The sequence below is a fragment of the Phyllostomus hastatus genome, unplaced genomic scaffold, assembly GCF_019186645.2.
Source record: "Phyllostomus hastatus isolate PE091 unplaced genomic scaffold, TTU_PhHast_1.1 phas_scaffold_78, whole genome shotgun sequence".
Classification (NCBI taxonomy): Eukaryota; Metazoa; Chordata; class Mammalia; order Chiroptera; family Phyllostomidae; genus Phyllostomus; species Phyllostomus hastatus.
The window spans coordinates 93,490,689-93,514,764 of record NW_025334041.1 but is presented as its reverse complement, the minus strand read 5'-3'; the positions used below and the strand labels follow the sequence as shown (position 1 = coordinate 93,514,764).

Below are 24,076 nucleotides of genomic sequence, written 5' to 3'. Positions count from 1 at the left end.
AGCTCCCAAATTGTTTATAATTTATATTTGGTAGAAAGTAGACTACAAACTTTGCATAAGTGGAGTGATCATAAAACTTATTTAAATGCCTGGAAAACTGGCATAACAGGGGCTGTCCCAAACAAAGCATGATTTGTGATTATCCTGCATATTAACTGTAATAACAACCTTATAAAGGTATATTTTTAAGTTAAAAAAAGGCAGGGACAGAAGTATATATAGAATGATACATTCTGTGTAAAATTTAAGGAAAAATTGTTTACATATGAGGAAAGAAACTGGAAGCATACGCCAGAGAAACAGATAAGTAGCATGATAACAAGATTCTAATCTTCACATTATATCAAGTGAAAAAAATTAACATAAAACCCTACAAATAAAGGACTGGGGAAGGGGACTAGGAAGTACTGCCTAATGATGTGGGTGAAAAAATTGTGGTTTACGGAAATTAACGTCACAGTGTGAGCTGATCATAAATTCCTAACTAGGCAGGTCATGGTGGGTAGTCATGCCCCAGACTTATAACTTTTTTCCCTTTACATTGAATTTATTGGGGTGACACTGGTTAAAATTATACAGGTTTCAGGTGTACAGTTCTACAGCACACATCTCTACAGTGTGTTTTGTATGCATCACTCAAGTTTAGTCTCCGTCCATCACCATTTGTCCCCCTATTCCCTCCTCCACCTCCCTCCACAACCTCTCTCCCAGGCCTATAACTTCTTTAGTGAAAAGTTTAAAGCTAACTTTATCCATTATTCTTGTGCATCTAGGTTAACACACCATTGAGATGTCAGACACTGAGATGTAATACCCCTGGAAGCCAAGACCACTTAAGAAAGCAGGTAATCTTGTTAACTATCCTGTAATCTAATAACCACCCTGCATCTTCCAACCTCTATGTAATCTTCCTTACCTCTCCTCAATTTCAAATGTATGGAAAAAAAAAAGCAAGCTATACCCTGGCTGTTTTGACTCCGTGGATTGAACACCAGCCTGTGAACCAAAGGGTCGCTGGTTCAATTCCCAGTCAGGGCACATGCCTGGGTTGCAGGCTAGGTCCCCAGTAGGGGGTGCATGAGAGGCAACCACACAATCATGTGTTTCTTTCTCACATCAATATTTCCTTCCTTCTCTTTCTCCCTCCCTTACCCTCTCTATAAAGATAAATTCTTTTTTAAAAAAAGTTTCAAAACTGTTATTATTGGGAGCATTAGAGATCTTGTTCGCCAGCATATGTTATCAAATAAACTCTTCCTGCCATAGACAATAGGTATAGGGTTTTTATTTGTGGTGATAGAAAAGTTCTAAAACTAGACAGTAATGATAGTTGCATAACATTGTACTTAATGACATTTATTTGTAAAGTGTTCATTTGTACACTTTAAAATTGTTAAAGTGGGCGTGCTCCCTTTCTGCAGAGCACACCAGCACCTTTCCCATCCCTTCTTCTTTCCCCCAGCTGCATTACCTTTGCCTTTCCCTCTCCTAAGCTCTAGGGGCTCTTCTTTTCCTTCTGTAACTTGTTTCCTTAGCCTATGCAGCCCAGCTGGCTCACTTCTACTACCATAACTGTCTAAATAAATTTTCTCTTTAAAAGACATTTGTTAACATGGTAAATTTTGTCACGTATATTTTACCACAATTTTTTAAATTCAAAATTAATCAACAAAATGGAAAGGGAACCAACCGTGTGGGAAAACATATTTGCCAATGATACCTCAGAAAAGGGTTTGATCTCCAAAATATATAAAGAATTCAAATGATCCCACACCAGGAAGACAAGCAATCCAATGAAAAAATGGGCAAAGGACCTGAACAGACACTTCTCCAAGGAGGACATACAGAGGGCTCATACACACATGAAAAAATGCTCAGCATCACTAATCATCAGAGAGATGCAAATTAAAACCACAGTGAGGTATCACCTCACACTGGTCAGAATGGCCATCGTTAACAAATCAGCAAACAACAAGTACTGGCGAAGTTGTGGAGAAAAGGGAACCCTAGGGCACTCACTGTTGGTAGGAATGTAGATTGGTGCAGCCACTGTGGAAACCAGTATGGAATTTCCTAAAAAAAACTAAAAACAGAACTACCTTTTGATCCAGTGATCCCACTGTTGGGACTATACCCTAAGAATCTGAATCTCCAATCCAAAAGAACCTATGCACCCTGACATTCACAGCAGTATTACTTACAATAGCCAAGTGCTGGAAACAGCCCAAGTGCCCATCAGTAGATGAATGGATCAAAAAACTGTGGTACATTTACACAATGGAATACTATGCAGCAGAAAGAAAGAAGGAACTCCTACCCTTTGCAACAGCATGGATGGAGCTGGAAAGCATCATGCTAAGTGAAATAAGCCAGTTGGTGAAAGGCAAGTGCCATATGATCTTACCTGTAAGTGGAGATCTCACCTAATCAACAAAACAAACAAATGAGCAAAAAAGAACCAGAGACGTGAAAATAAAGAACAAACTGGCAGTGACCAGAGGGGAAGGGGGAGGAGGATAACGAGGGAAGAAGGGGAAGGGGTGAGCGAAGGAACAAGAATAGGGGACTCATGGGCTTGGACAATGCAAGGATTGGCTGTGAGAGCAGAGGGAGCAGGGTAGGGTGAGCAGTGGGGGAAAAGGCAGGACAACTGTAACTGAACAATAATAAAAAAATTTTCAAAATTACCCTGGCTGGGTTGGAGCAGCATCCCCTACACTCCTACTTGGTGGGGTGGGGAGGGAACAGGGAAGGTTGCAGGTTCAGTCTCTAGTCAGGCAAATACAGGAAGCAACCAATCAATATTTCTCTCTCACATTGATCTCTCTCGCTCTCTTTCTCTCTCTCTCTCTCTCTCTCTCACTGGCTCACTCACTTGCTCGAGTGGATTGAGTGCCAGCTTGTGAACCAAAAGGTGTAAAGGTGGCCAGTTTGATTCCCAGTCAGGGTACATGCCTGGGTTGTGGGCCAGGTCCCCAGTTGGGGGTGTGCCAGAGGCAACCAGTCAGTGTATTTCTTGCACATCGATGTTTCTCTCCCTCTCTTTCTCCCTCTTTTCAGCCTCTAAAAATAAATAAAATTCTAAAAAATCCCCTCAAATAAATGTACAACACAAGTACACACACAAAGGTTGAATAAAAAGATTGGTTATCTTCAGACAGAAAACCCAACTTTGTTTCATAAACCTCAATAACAGATTTGGGTGTGTCCCCAAGTCTCTCAAAGGAGAAGCCAGGTTAAACTAGCTAATAGAACATAAAATGCATTATTAGAAATATTCATGGGTAAATGACAAATGTGAATAGAAGTTTCCTTGTTTATAAAGGTCTTTTTAAAAAGACCATGAAAGAGTCAGAATTTACCAGTGCCTCTGCAGAATTATTTATAGTTACCTAAATAGAAATAAGTTCTGGTGGGAAAAGATAAAATAGTAGGCTGTATTTATGCCACAGGATTATACTTCGAGATGTTTATTTATTAATTGTACCAATGTATTTTGCTCACTATATCATTTCTCAGCCTCCACACAACACCACCCCACCCTACTCTGCACTGGTCCTTTGTATCTAGGTCTTTTGTAATTCCTTTCCTGGGATTTTTTTGCAAGAGGGAAAGCCAAAAGCAGTTTAAGCTAAATGCTCTTCAGATCTTTTGTAAAAGTGTAAGCCCAGTCAAGAGGAGAGAAGAAAGAGAGAGGCTTCTCTGTCTGAGAGAGTAATGGAGTGCGGTGGGGGAAGAGGGGAGATTCTCCTAGACTGGGGAGGTTTCTGGAGTAAGAGGAACTTTGTTAATAATTTGGGGGCTCAGGGAGGGGTCAGACCTCAGAATGTTGCTGAACATCAGTTGGGATCCTCCTGCCACTGCCACCCCCTAGGCAAAATTCCAGAGGTAGAGATTTGGTGATAAAGGAAAGAAGTCTTTATTCAAAAGGTTCACAATTTTGGAATAAGTTTTCCACATGCATTAGTCACTAAAGCTTATCAATTAAGGCTAAAAGCTTTAACACCTGAGTTCTCCTAGCATTTCCCTGATTAGTTTTAGTTATTTCATTTCTATAGGGTTAGTTTACAAACTAAAACAACATAAAATACAAAAGCTACACAATTTTGGAAGAATGGCAGGTTTCTGCCTCAGAGCTCATCCCCTCTTGAACACCCAAAGAAGAATAACTCTGCCACCTTCTGCCAGGCCAGCCTAATCCTAAACTGTGCCTGGAGTTCTGTCCCATCTAAAAACTGTCCGTTGGGAATACAGGCAGCTGCAGCAAGATCATCCAGGCACCCTTGAGAAAGAAAGCCCGAGAACCAGAGAGAGAGCCTGCGAGAGCCAATGCCCACTGCAGAGCGTGAGAAGTTCCTTTAATTTCAAATCTTCTTGCCCATAATTCCATGCCCTCTGGCTCTAGAGGCATTCTGCTGTCAGCCAATCCCATCTTAGACTGTCACCACTGCCTTGGGCAACCTCCCCCTATGGCCCCTCCCCACTCCTTCCTAGTGATCTGATCAGATCTCTCTGTATCAAGTGTGTATTGGGGCATCTAGGGTGACTAGACCCCAAAGTGACCTGCTTGGGCAGAAATGCCCATTCCTCACAGAGCAGAATATCATTGTACATTAGGGGACCACATGGCCTGAGACCAGGATTTCTGTGGCATATAATGCCACATTATAGGTACATAAAGCACCTCACCAACGATTGTTAATTAGTTTTCCATCAAAATCTGATGGGAGCCAAAATCTGGGAGTAAAAGTAATATTTTCTTATTTTACATACGTTAAAATTCATACTTAATGTACGTTTCACATGGAAATTTGATTTTGATAAGCAGAATAATGGCCTCTCAAAAATATCCACGTCCTAATCCCCAGATACGCAGATATGTTCATTTATATGGCAAAGAGACTTTGCAGATGTGTTTAAGGACCTCAAGATGAGAATTATTTGGGTGAGACCAACATAATCAAAAGGATTTTTAAAAGTGGGGGAGGGAAGTGCCAGGGGAGATCAGCAACCTCACATTGCTGGCTTTGAAGATGGAGGAGGGGATCACGAGCCCAGAAATAGGCACCTCTTGAAGCTAGGAAAGGCAAAGGAACAGATTCTCCCCTAGAATCTCCAAAATCAACAGAGCCCTTGAAACCGGAAAAGACACCAGAGTTCAGGCTGCCTGTCACTACCAAACCCAATAAGCAGTGACAGCGACTGAATCTTTATGGATGCTTTATTCAGATGGCCTGCGATCTGAGGAGATGGCGGGTTCATACCCTAATAGACCAATTTAAATTCCATTTTAAAATGGCCCTTTTTATAAGGAGAACAAAATGTAAATAAGGGGTTTGGAATTCCTGGAAAAGTTAATTGGATTAAAAAAACACAACTTTAGCATTTTCACCCTGGGCAGTGGTCTTTAGCTGTGTCCTGGGTGGTGGTCAACTCACCCTGGAGGACAATGGCTCAGATATCATCTTGAATTGCTTGCATTTCTCTGGAGGAACAAAGGTGGAACTGCTTATGGTCTCCTGGAGTCAGGCTGGGTCATACCTTCAGTTCCTGGAACAGAAGCTTTTACAAGCCTTGATTACTAAGCTTATTAGCTATTACTTAAACTAAAATTTTCCAACCCTTAAGTCTCCTATCACCCTGCCGTCTTGATTTTAGTCCTCTGTGCATGTGTCAGACCTCTAAACTATGGGATCATAAAATAGTAAATTTTTGTGTCACTGTTAGCCACTAAGTTAGTGGTACTGTTATAGCAGCAATAGAAAACTAATACATGGTTATGGAGCCTATCCACATCCCCCTCTTTTTCCCCTTGTCTCTGCTTACTAGGGATGAAAAAAGGGGGGTTCTGTTACAGAACAGACCCAATTGGGGTGTACTATATACTATTACTGAAAGGGCCTCCCACTAGGTTCTCTATGCCCACCTCCAGAGGGAAGACATCTCTCAATGTCAGAGGTTTGTGAAAAGGAAAGGAAATATTTAAAGCTATACAGACTTAGAATAGTGACTTAATGTCTTCATTAAAATATTAAAATCCTTTAGGATACCCACAGACACACACAGTCCTTCCTTCTCCCTCTGCCCTAGTATGGGGTACCATATCTCAGGAGGAGAAGTAGAAGTCTGTGATGTGGGCTCTTGGCACCATCAGCTGTGTCACCTCCAGGATCTTCAGTTAATCCAAAGCCGTGTGGCGCCTTCTCATGGCCCACCAGCAAGAGTTCTTTCACCCCTTTTCTCCCAAGCAAAGTCTCTCCTGCTTCCTAAGCCACGTGGTTCTCACTCTTGCCAAAGCTGTGGGGTCCCCACTCTGCCAAAGCCGAGTGGTTCTCTCCTCCGAGTAGCTGCTGAGTCTGGGTTTTAAATCCCCATGTCAATCTTCCTCTGCACCCACATTTCCAACTCCTACAATCAGTTATACCTGCAAGCATTCCTGTATTCTTCTAGCTTTACTGGGCTGCCATCATAAGTCTGGACAGGTATGGCCCCATGGCATGGAGCCAATCATCTCCAAGCTCTCATGCAGGCAATGTAACCAGTGGGGGCTGCTTCCCAGTTACATCTTGGGTGGAAGTCACTTCCATCTCCCTGGCTCATATCTATGAAACCAGTTAAAGGTTATAGATATGTTAAATGGCCGTGCCAGAGGTTAGCTGCAAAGCTGTTGCTGTACAAAATAGCTCTGCGTGTTCCTGTGCCATGTGTCCCTTCTCTCAACTCAAACCTGTAGGGGGGAGGACATCCTATATATTTTTCTAATATTTCCTAGACACCTTGAGTTCTGGACCCCATTCCAAATCCCTATTTGCCCGCCTCCTTGGCTGAACCCTGTTTCAGTTCTATGGAAAGTAACCTCAGTGTCCCAGGTTCGATTCCCAGCCAGGGTACATTCCTGGGTTGCAGGCCATAATCCCCAGCAACCGCACATTGATGTTTCTCTCACATTGATGTTTCTCTCCCTCTCCCTCTCTCTCTCTCTCTCTCTCCCTCCCTCCCTCCCTTCCCTCTCTAAAAATAAATAAATAAAATCTTAAGAAAGTAACCTCACACAGTGATCTGATCATAAATTCCTAGCTGGGCAGGGTATGGTGGGTAGTCACACCCCAGACCATAAAACTTCATTAGTAAAAGGTTTATCTTTGCCTTAAGTAAGCCTTGTACATTGTTTCTGTGCATCTAGGTTAAATACACTTTTGAAATAAACCACCCTCAAGAGAGCACATAATCTTGTTAACTAACCTGCAACCCCATTCCCGCCTTTCTTTTTCCCACCGTCAGGATCTTCCTTGTGCGGCATGAACCCCATTTTTCCAGCAATATCTACCACGACTCAGTCCTTTCTTGGGAAGTTATACATTCCCCACCTCACTGGCATTGCACCAAACCCAGGACAAGGTGAGAGGGCTTATGAGATGACTCATGAGAAAAAAAGTGCCAAATAAGGCAAATGGCTGCTTTTGTCCAGAGGGTAACCAAGGGTGATGGGTGTTAAGTCTCCTATGACCACAGATCTACTAGTGTAATGACACTACCACACCTTAGGGGAAATTTGGCTAGGATAGTGGACAGACTCTGAGTTCAGAAGTGGAGAGTTCAGAAGTGGAGAGTTCAGAAGTGGAGATTGTTGTAACCCCCCAGGCCAGTCTCAGATCAGCTACGGAGGTCAGATCCTAACGACTTTAAACAAAACCATCCAGGGCAATAGGAGATGTGAGTTTGCTGTCACGCAGTTTTCCTTGGGAGGAGTCGTGAGAGGGGTGGGCATGATAGGCATCTTCTGGCTGGGTGATTGATTGGAGATGGCTAAGGAATTAAGATTGTTTTGGTGTGTTTTCTTTCTTTCTTTTTAAGATTTTTATTTATTTTTAGAGAGAGGGGAAGGGAGGGAGAAAGAGAGGGAGAGAAGCATCAATGTGTGGCTGCCTCTAGCACACCCCCTACTGGGGACCTAGCCTGCAACTCAGACATGTGCCCTAACTGGGAATCAAACCAGTGACCTTTTGGTTCACAGGCCAGTACTCAATCCACTGAGCCACACCAGCCAGGGCCTCTTTTGGTATGTTTTCTTAGGATAAAAGATAGCTGAGAATCTTCTCTAAGTAGGATTACACAAAACAGGACATTTGAATTTCAGATAAATAATAACTGTTTTAGTAGAAGTATATCCCAAATATTGCACTCATATAAGGCTTCTTCTCCCTTTGAGAGCAAGTAGATAGGTCAGGGAAGGATGCAGGAAGCTGAAGGGATTCTCCTTTTCTCTGAAATTGGGTCAGATGCTAAGAGTGAGTTTTGAGGGTAGAGCTACAACTTGCCATAGCTGTTGAAGGCGATAGATAAGGAGGTGACCAGGGGGCTGCCTGGATATAGAGACTAGTAGTGAGGCTTCCAATAGCGGTGAGAACTCCAGCTTTGGAACCACCCTGCCCAGGTCTGCGTCTCTTCCTAACTTTGTGATCTTGGACAATTTACCTATCCTTTCTGCTCTTCAACTTCCTCATTTGTAAAATGGGGTCCCTAATTGAAACTTACTTGTGGCGTTGTTGTGCAGATTAGGTAAGGTGATGCAGGTGAAGTACAGACAACAGTACTTCACACGGAGTAGGTGCTCACTGCTATTCAACTGCAGTGGCACATATCTTTGTGGCTGTGTGCTTTTTTCAAGAAACTTTCTGAAGGAGAGAAAGTAGATAGCTGAATTGCTTTCTTTGTGTTTCTAGTTGGAAAACTAAGTTAATTTTTAGAAACATTAGGCCCTGGCTGGTGTGGCTCAGTGATTGAGTGCTGGCCTGTGAATCAAAGGGTCACCAGTTAAATTCCCAGCCAGGGCACATGCCTGGGTTGTGGACCAGGTCTCCAGTGAGGGGTGCACAAGAGGCAACCACACATTGATGTTTCCCTGTCTTTCTCTCTCCCTTTTGCTCTCTAAAAAAAAGAAAAATTTTTTAAAAATTAAAAAAAGAAACATTAGCCGAATTTTAATTAACACAAAATTGAAATAATCTTATTATAACAGTAATATATTTTTATTGTAGAAATTTTTGTTTTTTAATAGGCCCTGCCTCAGGTTTATTTGCACAAACACCACAGGAGGACCCCAGCCTGGGGCACACCAGTCCTTCTGTCCTCATGTCGGCAGACAGAGGCCTCTATTATGGAGCCTTCACAGAGGCCTGGCTACCTTTGGGAGCCTGAGACTGAGCCTGAGCCGTGGCTGCATCTGCATCCTGGGGCTCAGTTTGGGCCTTGGCCTTGGCCTTGGCCTTGGCCTTGGCCTTTGGCCGTCAGAGCTGGAGACTCTTGGAGATGGGGCCAAAGCACATATCCCAGGCTTGGGGTGAGCAATGTAAGCAAGTCGACTGAGCTTGCGGCCACTGCCCTTTGGGATCTTGGGCATGACCTCCTTGGACTTGACCAGGGCCTTGATAGCCTCAGCATGTGCACTAATGGCCTTGGTGTTGTTGGCCTGCATCTTCTTCAGGCCCTTCTTGTTGTGCTTCTTGGCAAAGCACATGTTCCTCAGGAACTTGGGGTCTACCCCTGTGAGAGACTCATATCTTTTCAACCTGGGTTTCTTGATGCCATTTCTGTGCCACTTTTGGAACTGGTTGTGTGTGGTGTGGTTCTTGGACTTGGCCATCTCTGCACCCAAGCCCGAGGCTCTCGAAGCGCCTGAGACCAGAAGCTCATTGTAGAAATTTTTGAAAATATAAAGCAACACAAAGAAAATTAAAACCACCTATAATTTCATCTTCGAAGAATGAATAATGTTAATGTTAGTTATTTTCATATATCTGTATAAAAATATTTATTTAATAGCATTGTACAGTACTCACTTTTAAGACCATGCTTATTGATTTGAGAGAGAGAAACATCAATCTGCTGCCCACCAGGCCATGCATTCAGTGGTTGACCCCTGTATGTGCCCCAACTGGGGACTGAACCCACAATACTGTTACATCAGGACAACACTCCAACCAACAGAGCAACCTGCCCAGGGCACATACTTGTTAAGGTGGTTGGAGAACTGGCTGTGAAAGAGTTCACAAAGAGGAGAAAGTGTAGAGAGTAAAGTTTTTATTCACTCTCCGAGAAACCAGAGGGGCTTGATATGGAGAGATATACCAGCCTTGAGAAGTGGGGGCTTTGTGTTTTTATTGGATTATAATTGGATTAAAAAGGGTGGAGAGTGCTGTTGTATCGCCCCTGGGCTGCTGGGGCATTGTAACAGTTTGTTCCAAAGTTATCTTCTGCTTGTGGCTGTAGGAGCAGTTAGTTCTGTTATTGCTTTCCAGTAATTTCCAGTCCTGAGGACTTGAGGTCAGAAGAGTAAAATGGTAGTCATATTTAAGAAGGTCATAGGCCTGCTCAGCAAGTGGTGCCATGATAGCAAATGGTGCCGACTTTATCGCTGACTTCAACCTTTTGATGGGGAACCCAAATGTTGGAAAATTTTTTGTTTCAAGTGATAGCTAATACGTTTAGTAATCAATGTATGTAAAAAGCTATTGTTCCAGGAACTGAAGGAATGACCCGCCCTGACTCCAGGAGACCATAAACAGTTCTACCTTTGTTCCTCAGGAGGACTGCAAACAGCGAGATGGTATCCAGGCGTTGCGCTCCAGGGTGAGACATCCATCGCCCAGGACACAGATAAAGACCAGCAGCCAGGGCACAGATGGAAGAATGATGCAGCTTTTATCTGATTAACTTTTCCCCTGAATTCCAAACCCCTAACCTACACTTTTCTTCTTATAAAAAGGATCGGTTTAAAATGGAACTTCAGACAATCTGTTAGGGTACAAACCTGCTGTCTTCTCAAATCACCTGAATGAAATGCCCATGAAGATTCAAGCCCTGGCTGGGGTAGCTCAGTGGATTGAGCGCGGGCTGGGAACCAAAGTGTCCCAGGTTCGATTCCCAGCCAGGGTACATTCCTGGGTTGCAGGCCATAACCCCCCAGCAACCGCACATTGATGTTTCTCTCTCTCTCTCTCTCTCTCTCTCTCTCTCCCCCTGCCTTCCCTCTCTAAAAATAAATAAATAAATAATCTTTAAAAAAAAAGAAACTGAAAGTCTTAAAAAGAGATTTTATAAAAAAAAAAAGATTCAATCCCTGTCTCTGCTTTTTGGGTCTGCTAGGTGACAGGCAGCACGAATGCTGGCTGTTCCGGTTTCACTTTTGGTACTCATTTTTTTACTTCACAATATATCCTAAAAGTTCTCTCAGTCACTCACTGGTCTTCTACAGCATATCTCAATGGCTGCATATTATACTGATACACTGAATTTTTTAAAAAATCAACCTCCTTTGTAAAATAGGTTGTTTGGAATTTTAAAACACAAATTAACTGCACAATGTTTCTTGGTAACCCACATTTGCTAAAACTCCATATGAAATTTTTTTAATTTCAAGAGCAACATTTTGAAAAATAGGATAAGATAATCTTATTGTACTGACACGACTAATTTTAATTCACTCTCTCAATAAAGCTCTGTGTGTGTGTGTGTGTGTGTGTGCGCGCGTAGGCTAGTTCTAGTTGCTGATGTAGTTGAATTGTGTTACCTGTATACCTCTTGGAGAACCTTAAGTCACTTTGGCCTGAGGCATTAATATTTAACAAACCTGAGATTGATGGATTGATGATAGCAAAATTAATTCAATCCACCTGGGTTTCTATCTGTTGCTAGAACAGCAAGGCTCTCCTACAAGCCAGAAAGCAAGGGCTTCTGCAAGAAGCAACTGAAAGCAGTTGTGTCCTCCACAATCTGGAGCTGGGAACTGGCTTCTCCACTGGCTTTCTTTCACCTTTGTTCTCAAATGCCTCCTAATGGGCTTCTGAAGGGTCAGGTTGCCTCTATCCCTCTTCTCTCTTTCTTTTTGTTTATGTGTTTATTTACTTATTTATTTTTATCCCTCTTCTTTAACTAAAATCTTGACTCTCAGTTAGTAAATAGAAAGTCTGACAGAGAAATACTTGTTTGGGCTAGGCAATACTGTAGTTTGGAAACTCTGGTCTTAGATAAGGTGTTCAGCTCATGTCGTAGAGAATTAATCCATCAGATGTTGGTGTTGATTAAATGTTCCACTGAATCAACTAAATCAGTCTGTGTCATTTCCCAGTGACCTTGGGCTGCTGTTCCTCTCACCTCTTCACCTTTGGCTTCTTTTAAGAAGGGCGTCCTGACAGCATTCTGGCTATAATCTGCAGCTATCTTTTAGATATAAGAAAGATCAAGTCTGGGATATGGGACAACACCTTAACTGACATAAACCACATGGTTTTTATTTTTTTGTTGCAAGAGGGGTTGGAGAAAGAGAGGGAGGAAAGCATTGATGTGCAAAAGATACATTGATCAACTGCCTCTCACAATCCTCCAAGTGGCCCGCAATCCAGGCATGTGCCCTGACTGGGAATCAAACTGTCAACCTGGTGGTATGCAGGCCGGCACTCAATCCACTGAGCCACACCAGACAGGGCAGCCACATGGTTTTTTGTTTGTTTGTTTGTTTTTTGTCTTTGTGAAGATGGTTCAGAACACAGACATCTCTCTAATCACGGCAGGTAAATCCTTAAGTAAAATCAATTCCCCAACCTGAAAAACAGCCACTTGCAGACAATTAAATTTACTTCAATCAGCTCAGGTCATACTTTTTGATGGATCCTTTTCATGTATGTTATATTATTTAAACATTAGAGAATGAAGTATTGCTATAATTGATAGAAATTAACCCACTCAGTCACAGGTCACTCACTGTCCATCCCCTTACAGCCTCCTTGCTGGATGAACTCCTCCTTTCTCTGAACTCTCTGCTCTGCTCTCTTTTAACTCCCCTTCAGCCAAACTTGCTCCTTGCTGTTCCTCATCAAGGCCACTTACCACCTCAGGGCATTTGCACTTGCTGTTCCTTCTATCCCAGAAATCCATGTAACTCACTCCCTCATGTTGTTAGAGTCTTGTCTCAATTATTACCATTACAATGTGGCCTTGTCAAGAAAGATGTTCTTGACTCTATTTAACATTGTACCTGTAACCCCATATTCCCTATCCTACTTTCCATCTTTGTTTTTTTCCATAGCACTTAATAACATTTAAGATGACATGTACATGCTTATTCATTTTGTTTCTTGGTGGTTTCTCCCCACTAGAATATGAATTCCATGAGAGTAGGAACTTTGTTTTGCTCATTTCTCTATCCCCAGTGCCTAGGACAGAGTAGGCTCAACAAATATTTTTTTGAATAAATGAGCACTCAGTGACCTATGAAAGGTCACTCAGCCAGTAAATGGTAGGGGTGTCAATTAAAAAATTGGGTCTCCTGGTTTGAAACTTGGTTCTCTTTTCTGAACTGCATGCTGTCTCTGGAAAGAAAAAAAAGATTTTTTTTTCAAAAGCTAACATAGAAAAATGTTTATGGAAGGGAATGTGAAAACCTGGCCAATAATCCTTTCACAATATTTGATATTTCTGGTCCTTAACTAAAATATCATTAAGTCAATTGAAAATCTGCATTGAAAGAAAGATTTGGAGAGCTCAAAGAAGGCACAATTACTGAATAGGTGTTAAATTAGTATTTGAGTAAAGATGAAGAGTTGGGCCATCGAATTGGTAAGAGGGAAAGCTAAGGGGTCATAAATGACTTCAAGCATTTGGAAGGTTAAAATGAGATTCCTAACCAATTCTTTGTCATCTCTACCATGGATGCAACTAGATGGGAGCCTTTGTTAGACATAAGAAAGATGTTATTGACTCTAAAATGTCTGAACTTGTAAGGGTGTAAAGCCTACATTATGGAGAAGTATAAAAATAAATATTTAATGTTGGCTAACTCATTCATTCATTCATTCATTCATTCATTCAACACACATTCTTAGTCCATGCTTTAATGTGTACTATTGAGGGTCCCTGAACTGCTATCTTTGGGTATATAACAGTAAATAAGACCCACAGAGTCTGTTGTCATGAGTCTAGAAAATGCTTAAGATACTCTCTTGGGACCCATCTAGTGCTAGATTTCTTGAGATCTCTAACAGTTCTTTTTTTTCTCTTTATTTTTTTAAAATACTTTATTTATTTACTTTTAGAGAGAGGGGAAGGGAAGGAGAAAGAAAGAGAGGGAAACATCAATATGTGGTTGCCTCTTGCACACCTTCTACTGGGGACATGGCCCAAAACTGAGGCACATGCCCTAACTGGGAATTGAACCTGCCACCCTTGGTTCCCAGGCTGGCACTCAATCTACTGAGCCACACCAGCTAGGCCAAGATGTATATATTTCCTTCCTCTTTGCTTTTATCCCCTAACCTCCCACCACTTGCTCTAAGCCAGTTGCTTGCCTTTTTCACTTTATAATATATTATGAATCTTTCCTTAGCAGTATAAACAACTATTCCTTTTTAAAAGCTGCATGTATAGTGGACCATAATTTATTTCACTAGTCTCCCTCTGATGAATACTTGCATCTATTTTTTTGTTAATAAAAAGAATATCGCAATGAATATTCTTAAAGACACATCATTTTTCACATATGTATATATCATATAAGATAAATTTCTAGTTATATTGTTGGGTTAAGTGATATATACATATGTCAAAGTTTATTGTGGTGAAAGACATAAAATTTACTATCATTACTATTTTTATGTGTACAACTCAGTAGCATTTAGTATATTGACATTGTTGTCAATATAGATATGTCATTTTGATAAATATTGTCAAATTGCCCTCTGTGGTGACTGCATCTATACATACTTTCACCAGCATTGTATTAGAGGAGGCCCTTCATATAGAAGCAAAGTGCTGTGATTAACTGGGAGAAGGTATAGCAGAGAAAAAAGGGCACAGGTTCTGAAATTTCATCTTGGATCTGATGCTGACCAGCTATGTGCTCTTGGGCATTAATTCCTTCGGGTTTTGTTTCCTCATATCTAAAATTAATCTCACAGAAGGGTGAGGATTCAAAGGCCTACAATAAAGGCCAGGAGTATGGTAGGCACTTTATGAATGATAGCCGTTAGCTATTCTTGTGATCTGGGTCCTCTACCAATCAATCTACAAGTTATTTCACATCATGAGAGCTAATTTTCTCATGTGTAAAATGAGGGGATTTAAAAAAATAGGAGACTGGTTACCCAATTGTCATCATTAATTCAATGCAATACTAGCTATTAAAGTGATCAAGGTGAAAGGACAAAGCCAACACCATTAGCTGCTGTGGCACCATTTGCTGAGCAGGCCTAAGACCTTGTGAAACATGACTGCCATTTTACTCTTCTGAGCTTTTGTCCTTAGGACTAGAAATTACTGGAAAGCAAGAATAGAACATGACTAATGGCTCCCCATGGCCGCAGGCAAAAGATAACATTGGAGCAAACTGCAGTTTATGCAAAACCACCCAAAACCTCCTGAGTTGCAACAGCCCCCAACAGCCCAAGGGCCACACAATAGCAACCCCTTCACCCTTTTGTAATCCAATTATAATCCAATAAAAATTCCAAGCCTCCACCGCTCAAGGCTGGCTTATCTCTCCATATCATGTTTCTCTCCTTTCTTGGAGAGTGAATAAAAACTTTATTCTCTACACTTTTCTTCTTTTCTCTACATCTCTCTTTTTTTTACATTTATTTTCTACATCTTTCTTTTTTCTCTACATTTTCTCTTCTCTTTGTAAATTCTTTCACCACCAGCATCACCGACCACCCTAACACCCTGTATTTAGAGTCAGTGGGGAGTAGTGGTTAAGTGTATAGATTCCAAAGCCAGATTGCCTGGATTATTCTTGGTGTTGCTGCTTAACAGCTATGTAACCCTGGGCTGGATCCTTGACCTCTCTTCTAATCCATTTAGGCTGCTATAACAGCACTATGGACTGGGTGGCTGATAAACAACAGAAACTTATTTCTCACAGTTCTGAAAGTCTGAGATCATGGTGCCAGTATGGTTGGGTTCTGGTGAAAGCACTCTTTCAGGTTTTAGACTCCTGACTTATATCCTCATATAATGGGAAGAGATTTGGCTAGCTCTTTGGCCTCTTCTTTAAAGGTACTAATCCTATTCATGAGGGCTCCACCCTAATGACCTAACTCCTCCCAAAGGCCCCACCTCCAAATACTATCACACTGGGATGAGGGTATTAACATATGAATTTGGGGAAGACACAAACATTCAGTTCATAGCAACATCTCTGTGTTTCAGTTTACCCACTTGTAAAATGGGGAAAACAATAATAATACCTATTTCAGATACTAACTGTGAGGACAAAATGACGTCATGAATATAAAACTTTTAGAACAATACTTGGCACTTAGAAAACTCCCGAAGAGCCCTGGCTGGCATAGCTCAGTGGATTGAGCGCGGGCTGCGAACCAAAGCATCGCAGATTTCGTTTCCCAGTCAGGGCACATACTTGGGTTGCAGGCCATGGCCCCCAGCAATGGCACATTGATGTTTCTCTCTCTCTCTTTCTCTTTCCCCCTCTCTTCCCTCTCTAAAAATAAATAAATAAAATCTTAAAAAAAAAAGAAAACTCCCAAAGAAATGTTAGCTTTATTGTTATTAATCGACACAGACACCTAAAGCTAAGGTACTTAGAGGTCCTGCAGAGCCCGTCTGGCTAGTGATCTTTTCTGAAACCCAGCTATTGAGAAGCTGAGGAATTCTATGGTGCCTACCCAGAAAAATGCACTATTTTGCATGATAACACATACAATTTCAGAGGCCCCTGGTCCTCCAGCTGAGAATTCCTGGTTTAACTCCCTCAGTCCAAGAATTTTAAGGGCCCCTGTATAAGCAAAATGACTTACAGTTAAGCTACTTTAGCTGTGGAAGCTGAAGTTGGATTGCTTTTGGTGGAGAAGAGAATAGCTAGAGAGGAGAAGGGGATAGTAGGTGGAGAACACTTTTTGGGTAGGTTTGATAGGGGACTTAAGAGTTGGAAAATTTTAGTTTAAGTAATAGCTAGTAAGTTTAGTAATCAATGCAGGTAAAAGCTTCTGTTCCAGGAACTGAAGGTATGACCCAGACTGACTCCAGGAGACCATAAGCAGTTCCACCTTTGTTCCTCAGGAGGAATGCAAGCAATTCAAGGTGATATCTGAGCCACTGTCCTCCAGGGTGAGTTGACCAACACCCAGGACACAGCTAAAGACTACCACTCAGGATAAGAATGTTAAAGTTGTTTTGTTTTTTTTTTTTAAGATTTTACTCATTTATTTTTAGAGAGGGAAGGGAGAGAGATAGAGAGAGAAAGAGAAACATCAATGTGCGGTTGCTGGGGGTCATGGCCTGCAACCCAGGCATGTACCCTGACTGGGAATCAAACCTGCGACACTTTGGTTTGCAGCCCGCACTCAATCCACTGAGCTACATCAGCCAGGGCTTAAAGTTGTTTTTTTAATCCAATTAACTTTTCACTGAATTTCAAAACCCCTCACCACACCTTGTTTATTCCCTGCAATAAAAAACTTGGCCTGGAAAGAAAAGACAAGATGGTCTGTTAGGGTATGAACCTGCCATCTTCTCAGATCACCAGCCATCTGAATAAAGCACCCATAAAGGTTCAATCCCTATCTCTGCTTATTGGGCTTGGTAGTGACAGGCACCCAGAAATCCAGTGTCTTTTCTGGTTTCAGGTTGGCTACAAAGGGGATAGAGAAAGAACCTACTTTAACTAAGAGAATGTCATGGTTTTAAAACATGTATTGGATTCTTTGGCAATTTTCCTATTCCCCTACATCTTAACTATTAGAACATGGTAGAAGTGATATTGTACTAGTTTCTGGACTCAGAACTTAAGAAACTGGTACCAAAAAAAAAAAAAGGGGGGAAGAAAGAAACTGGTACCTTCTACTTTCTGTCTCAGACACTCTTGAGCCAAGACACAATGTTGGGCAGAAGGCCAAGCAGCCTGTGGAGAGGTCTATGTGGGGAAGAACTGAGCCAGCTCAGCCCCAGCTGACAGCTAGAGTTAACTTGCCAACCTGAAGGAGACCCTTCAGTCTCCTAGTTGAGCTGGCCTGTGGTACAACATAGAGCAGAAATGACATTCCCTGATCTGTCTAAATTGCAGAGTTGTGAACAAAATAAGTAATTGTTGTTAAGTCTTGGAATTTTGGGATAGTTTGTTACACAGTAGTAAGTAACTCATACAAAGAGGGAAGTGAGTCAAGGGAGAGGATTCGTTCATATATTTGCTTGCTTGTCTTTATAATGGAAGAGGCTTGAGAATGTATATATTGAAAGGAACTGCTGTACTCAGAGGGCTTTGCCCTAAGGCCTCTGTTTTCTAAGTGAGGTGGGAGGTCCTTCCCTTGGGGTGATAGGGTTGGGAGCATGAAGGAGGACTCATGGAAGATTAGAATAGATGTCACGGGGACTGGAAGGAGTTGCTGACTAGGTGTGTGGAAAGGCTGTCAGCCATCATGAAGGTGGGGAACAGTAATATATAGTAAATAAGTCATCAGGGGAAGGGGTCCTGGAGAAACTGGCCTTTGAGCAGGACCTTAAAAAGGATGAGTGGGATTTTGGTAGCAAAAGGGACAGTGTGGGAAGAAGAGGTTGAGTAAAAATAAAGAGGAATGGGAATGAATGACTTATTTGGGAGTTATGCATTTACCCTTTTAACAGTTATTTATTGAACTTCTATTATGTGCCAGGCACAGCACTAGTATCCAGGTGTTTGGGGATGAGGATACATTTGTGACCAAGAGCAAAAGTCCCTGCCCATGTAAAGCTCTCAATCTAAGGCAGATGCAAAGAACAAGTTGAAAGACTAACAAATACAATAATTAAGAATTGTAAAAATGGTGATGGAAGACTTGACTTGGGGTGGTGAACACACAATATAATATACAGATGATACATTATGGAATTGTACACCTGAAACCCATATAATTTTAAAGCTCAATGTCACCCCAATAAATTCAATAAAAACAAGAAAAAAAGAATTGTGATACCTGTGGTAAAGGAAACAAAGTGTTGTGATACAGAATCAAGAAGGGGAAATCTCCTTTAGATGAGGTGTCAGGGTGCTTCCCAAATAAGTGACATTTAAACTGAGCCATGGGTGATAAGGAGTGCCTGGGGAAGGAGCTGGGGTGGTTCCAGGCAGGGGAAGGCATGTGCAAAGGTCTGAAGCAAGAGCTGGCAGGGAAAATCAAAGAGGCAGCAAGGGGCCAGGTGTTCCTGCTGCTGACTTTGCAGATCTGCTTAGGTAATTTTATTCCCAGTGCGATGAGAAGCTTCTGAAGATTTAAAACAGGGGGATCAGACCATCTAATTACATTTTAAGAAGATTCCTGCCTCTAAAGATGCTTATAGGGATAGTAGTGGGAACATATTTTTAAAAGAACAAGTTTTCATTCATTTTACTTAAAAAAAATCCTAGAGTTTATTGTTGTTTTATAGTATCCATTTGAATAAAACTTTGGAAACTCCTGAGAGAATCAAAAACTTCACAGATGAAGAGGTGTGCCATGTTCTTGGAAAAAAACTCAACATCATAAATATATTAGTTCCCACTGAATTGATCTAAATATACCACAAGGGAGAGGGTAGGGGAATGAGAGGAAAAAGGAAAGGAGAATTAAGAAGTACAAACCTGCCTTGGTTCATGTGCCTCACTTGGTTGGAGTGTTGTCTGTAAACCGAAGGGTCCCAGGTTCAATTCCCCATCAGGGTACATATCTAGGTTGTGGGTTTGGTTCCTGGTCAGGGCTCATGGGAGGCAACCAATTGATGTTTCTCTCTCACATCAATGTTTCTCTCTCTCTCTCTCCCTTCCTCTTTCTCTAAATTAATAAACATTTTTTTAAAAAGAAGTACAAACTGACAGTTATAAAATAAGTCACAGGGATATAACATGCAGCATAGGGAATAATATCATAATAACTATGTGAGGTGACAAATGGTTACTAGATTTTTTGAGATGATCACTTTGTAAGATACATAAATGTTGAATCACTATGTTGTATACCTGAAAGTAATATAATATTGTACGTCAACTATAATTTAAAATCAATTAAAAGTAAATAAATACCACAATTCCAATAAAGATGACAAGAGGATTATTTTTCTGGGAACATGTCGAGCTGAATCTAGAGTTCATATAGAAAAATAAGCAAGCAAGAATAGCTAGGAAAATTTTGAACAGAAAGAATGTTGAGGGGAGACTGTCTTACTAGATATTAAACCATAGTGTTGGACTGCAGTAATTGAAACTATAGCACTGATGCCTGTAAAGACATACAGATCAAAGAATAAAAATAGAAAGTAGAGAAATAGGCTCAAATACATACAGACATTTAGTATATAATAAAGTAACATTTTTAAATTGGAAGAAATTTGGATTGTTCAATAATGATTTTAGGACCACTGAGTAGCTATCTAGAAAAAATGAAATTACCCTGGCTGCTGTGGCTCAGTGGACTGAGCAGCATTGGATGGAAGGGTGGCCAGTTTGGTTCCCAGTCAGTCAGGGCACATGTGGGGGTTGCAGGCCCATCCCCGGTTGAGGACTGGGAACATGTGAGAGGCAACTGACCAATGTTTCTCTCTCTCTCCCTCCTTTCCTTTCTCTCTAAAAAGAAATAAATAAAATGTTTAAAAAATAGAAAAAAGTAAAATAGATCCCAACTTAACCTTCTAATATTAGAATAAGTTCTTGTTGGATCAAGATTTTTTTTAAGACTTTATTTATTTATTTATTTTTTTAGAGAGACGGGAAGGGAGAAAGAGAGGGAGAGAAACATTGATGTGTGGTTACCTCTCATGTGCCCCCAACAGAGACCTGGCCCACAACCCAGGCATGTGCCCTCATTGGGAATTGAACCTGTGACCTCTTGGTTTGCAGGCTGGCATTCAATCCACTGAGCCACACCAGCCAGGGCTGGATCAAGATTTTTTTTTTAAAGATTTTATTTAGAGAGAGGGAAGGGAAGAAGAAAGAAAGGAAGAAAAACATCCACGTGTGAGAGATGTTGCCTCTTGCACATGACCAACTGGGGACCTGGCCCACAAACCAGGCATGTACCCTGACTAGAATTGAACCAGTGACCTTTCAATTCACAGGCTGGTACTCAATCCACTGAGCCACACCAGCCAGGGTGGATTCAGGTTTAAACGTAAAAAATAAAACCAAGGAAGTATCAGAGAAAAGTATGGGAGATATTGTTTGTATGAGCTCCTGAGGGGATGGTCTTTCTAATAAATACATAAAAATAGAATATCTTAAAAAGTTAATACACTTGGCAATGTGAAAATGAAAATATGCAGCACAAAAAAATCATAAGCAGAGATAGTGATCAACAATCAACTGGAAAAAAGTGTGTGAGGTATGCAAGAAGGCCAAGTTTCATAAGTCCATCATCAAAAAACCAACAACTTAGTGTGAAAATGGGCAAAAGATATAAAAACACAGCTCACAGAAAAGGAAATACAAATTATGCTTGCATGAACTCATTCTTTTTTTTGAAATATTTTATTTATTTATTTTTGGAGAGAGGGACAAGGGAGGGAGCAGAGAGGGAGAGAAACATCAATGTGTGGTTGCCTCTCTTGCACCCCACAAAAGAGGACCTGGCCTGCAACCCAGACATGTGCCCTGACTGGGAATCAAAGCAGCCACCCTTTGGTTTGCAGGCTAGTGCTCAATCCAATGAGCCAAACCAGCCAGGGCTTATTCTTTTTTTAATAAATATTTTATGTATTTATTTTTATAGAGAAGGGAAGGGAGAGAGAAAGAGAGGGAGAGAAACATCAATGTGTGAGATACATCTTGCCTCTCTCACGCCCCCATCTGGGGACTGGGTATGCAACCCAGGCATGTGCCCTGACTGGGAATCGAACTGGAGACCTTTTGGTTCACAAGCCAGCACTCAGTCCACTGAGCCACACCAGCCAGGGCACTAACTCATTCCTAAGAGAGATGGAAATTAAAAGTAAAATAAATTACCATATTTGATTTATAAGGTTGATAAGGATCAAAAAGTTTGATGAAGATCTTTGTTGGCCAGAGGATGGGGAAACAGGGTCTCTAACATTGTTAGTAGAAATATAAATTGGTAAAATCCCTATAGAGGGATATTTGACAATATCAATCAAAATTACAAACACAGATATCTGTTGACCCATATTTCTCTTCAGGAAATTTAACCTAATGATACTAGCACATGTACGAAATGATGCAAGTACAAGGCTTTTTATTACAGCATTATAGTAGTCCCCCCTTAGCTTTCTATAGTTTCAGTTACTCATATTCAACTGTAGTCCAAAAATATTAAGTGGGAAGTTCCATTTATTAAAGGGAAGTAAACAATTCATAAGTTTTAAATTGTGCACCATTCTGAGTGGTGTGATGAAATCTCATGATGGCCTGATCACTTGGCCCAGGGAAAATCATCCCTTTGTTCAGCACACCATGCTGTATACCCTACCTTCCTGTTAGTTACTTAGTAGCCATCTCCGTTACCATATTGACCTGTGGTATCATAGTGTTTGTGTTCAAGTAACCCTTATTTTATTCAATAATGCCACATCCACATAATTTTTATTATAGCATATTGTTATAATTGTTCTATCTTATTAGTTATTGTTGTTAATCTCTTACTATGCCTTATTTATAAAGTAAATTTTATCATAAGTATGTATGTATAGGGAAAAACAGTGTTTTTAGGGTTTGGTACTATCCATGGTTTTAGACATTCACTGGGAGCTTGGAACATACCCCCAGGGTAAAGGTGAACCACTGTACTTGTAAAGAGCAAATAAGCTGTGGTTCAGTGTGCAACAGAGCGCTATTGAACTGTTATTAAAGAGTAAAGAAGCTGCCCATCACCTGACGTGTAATCAGTGACTGAGACAGGTGGTATAAAACTTACGGTAGCGACTTTAGAATTTTTTGTCAGGATCCATTTTGGATCTCAGTTCAATTCTGTGCTTAGTGCTACACCAGACAATTAGAGGGATCAAAGAAATTCTGTAGGAATTGCCTTACCTGACACTTAGTAGGATCTTAATGCCAATATCTGTTAAATAACAAATAACAAATCTCTAGAAAGCTGGGAGAAATGTGAAAGTGGTTTAGAGAGAAAGCTACTGAGGTAGGCTTAAACAGTAATCACTTTAATTGTCAAATCAATTTTGATTGATCCCATTTCATAGGTTGGGATCCTTTTTATTTTGAATGAATTAGCAAATTAACAGGGTGATCACATCTGGCTCCATTGTGCCCAAAGCTCAATATCTAATACTTTAGTTTCCTTAAGGCAAAAACTGGCAGTTCAGCTGCTTTTTTTTTTTTTTTAGCTAGATGCTATGTATGTCTTAGCATTATTTCTTTTGTTTTGAAGTCCTTTTGTTTGGAAAAATTGAGGCTTGGATGTTTTTGTTTTGTTTTGTTTAAATATGTTTACTGATTTGAGAGAGAGAGAGGGAAGAGAAAGAGGGAGGAAGGGAGATAGAATCACAAATGTGAGAGAGAAACATGGATTGGTTGCCTCTCATATGTGCTCTGACCAGAGATCAAACCACAACCTAAGTATGGGCCCTGACTGGGAATTGACCCAGTAGCCTTTCAGTTCGCAGACTGATGCTCAATCCACTGAGCTACACCAGCCAGGGTAAAATGTCCTGTATTTTAAAAAATTCTTCTCCTGGGCTACTGTCTTTCATTTTAGGACTACTACTAGGGAGAGGGGTTAATAGTATTAGAATGCTGTGTAAATCTTGCAAGCCGGTTGCTTTCCATCTTCACTGTCCCAGAGGTTTGTGGGTGGAGAGCTGAGGTGTCAGCAGCTGCAGCAATGTCCCTAGCCATCAGCTGCAAGCCGCAGACACTGTGGCTTGCCAGAGGTTGAAAGGGACTATTCTGGCCCACTTGCAGACTTGGACAAAATTTGTCTTTCTTCTTTTATTTTCTTGACTAGTTTATTATAATTTCCTCCCATATCTCCAGTTCCCAAACTCTATCACATGTAATTAGGCAAAAATGTATTTATTTATTTTTAACTTATTTTTAAATAATTCCAGACTTACATAAACATTGCAAGAATAGCACAAAGAATTCCTTTTACCA

General features: G+C 41.0%; 1 protein-coding gene across 1 annotated transcript; it reads right to left on the bottom strand.

Moving 5' to 3' along the window:
- Window positions 1-9,155: 9,155 nt before the first annotated feature.
- On the bottom strand, window positions 9,156-9,655 carry LOC123812011 (60S ribosomal protein L29-like). Its single transcript, XM_045828594.1, is given in 2 exon segments — window positions 9,156-9,313; window positions 9,316-9,655. Coding segments are annotated over 2 exon segments (486 nt in total). The 5' UTR covers window positions 9,644-9,655.
- Between the last annotated feature and the right edge of the window lie 14,421 nt (window positions 9,656-24,076).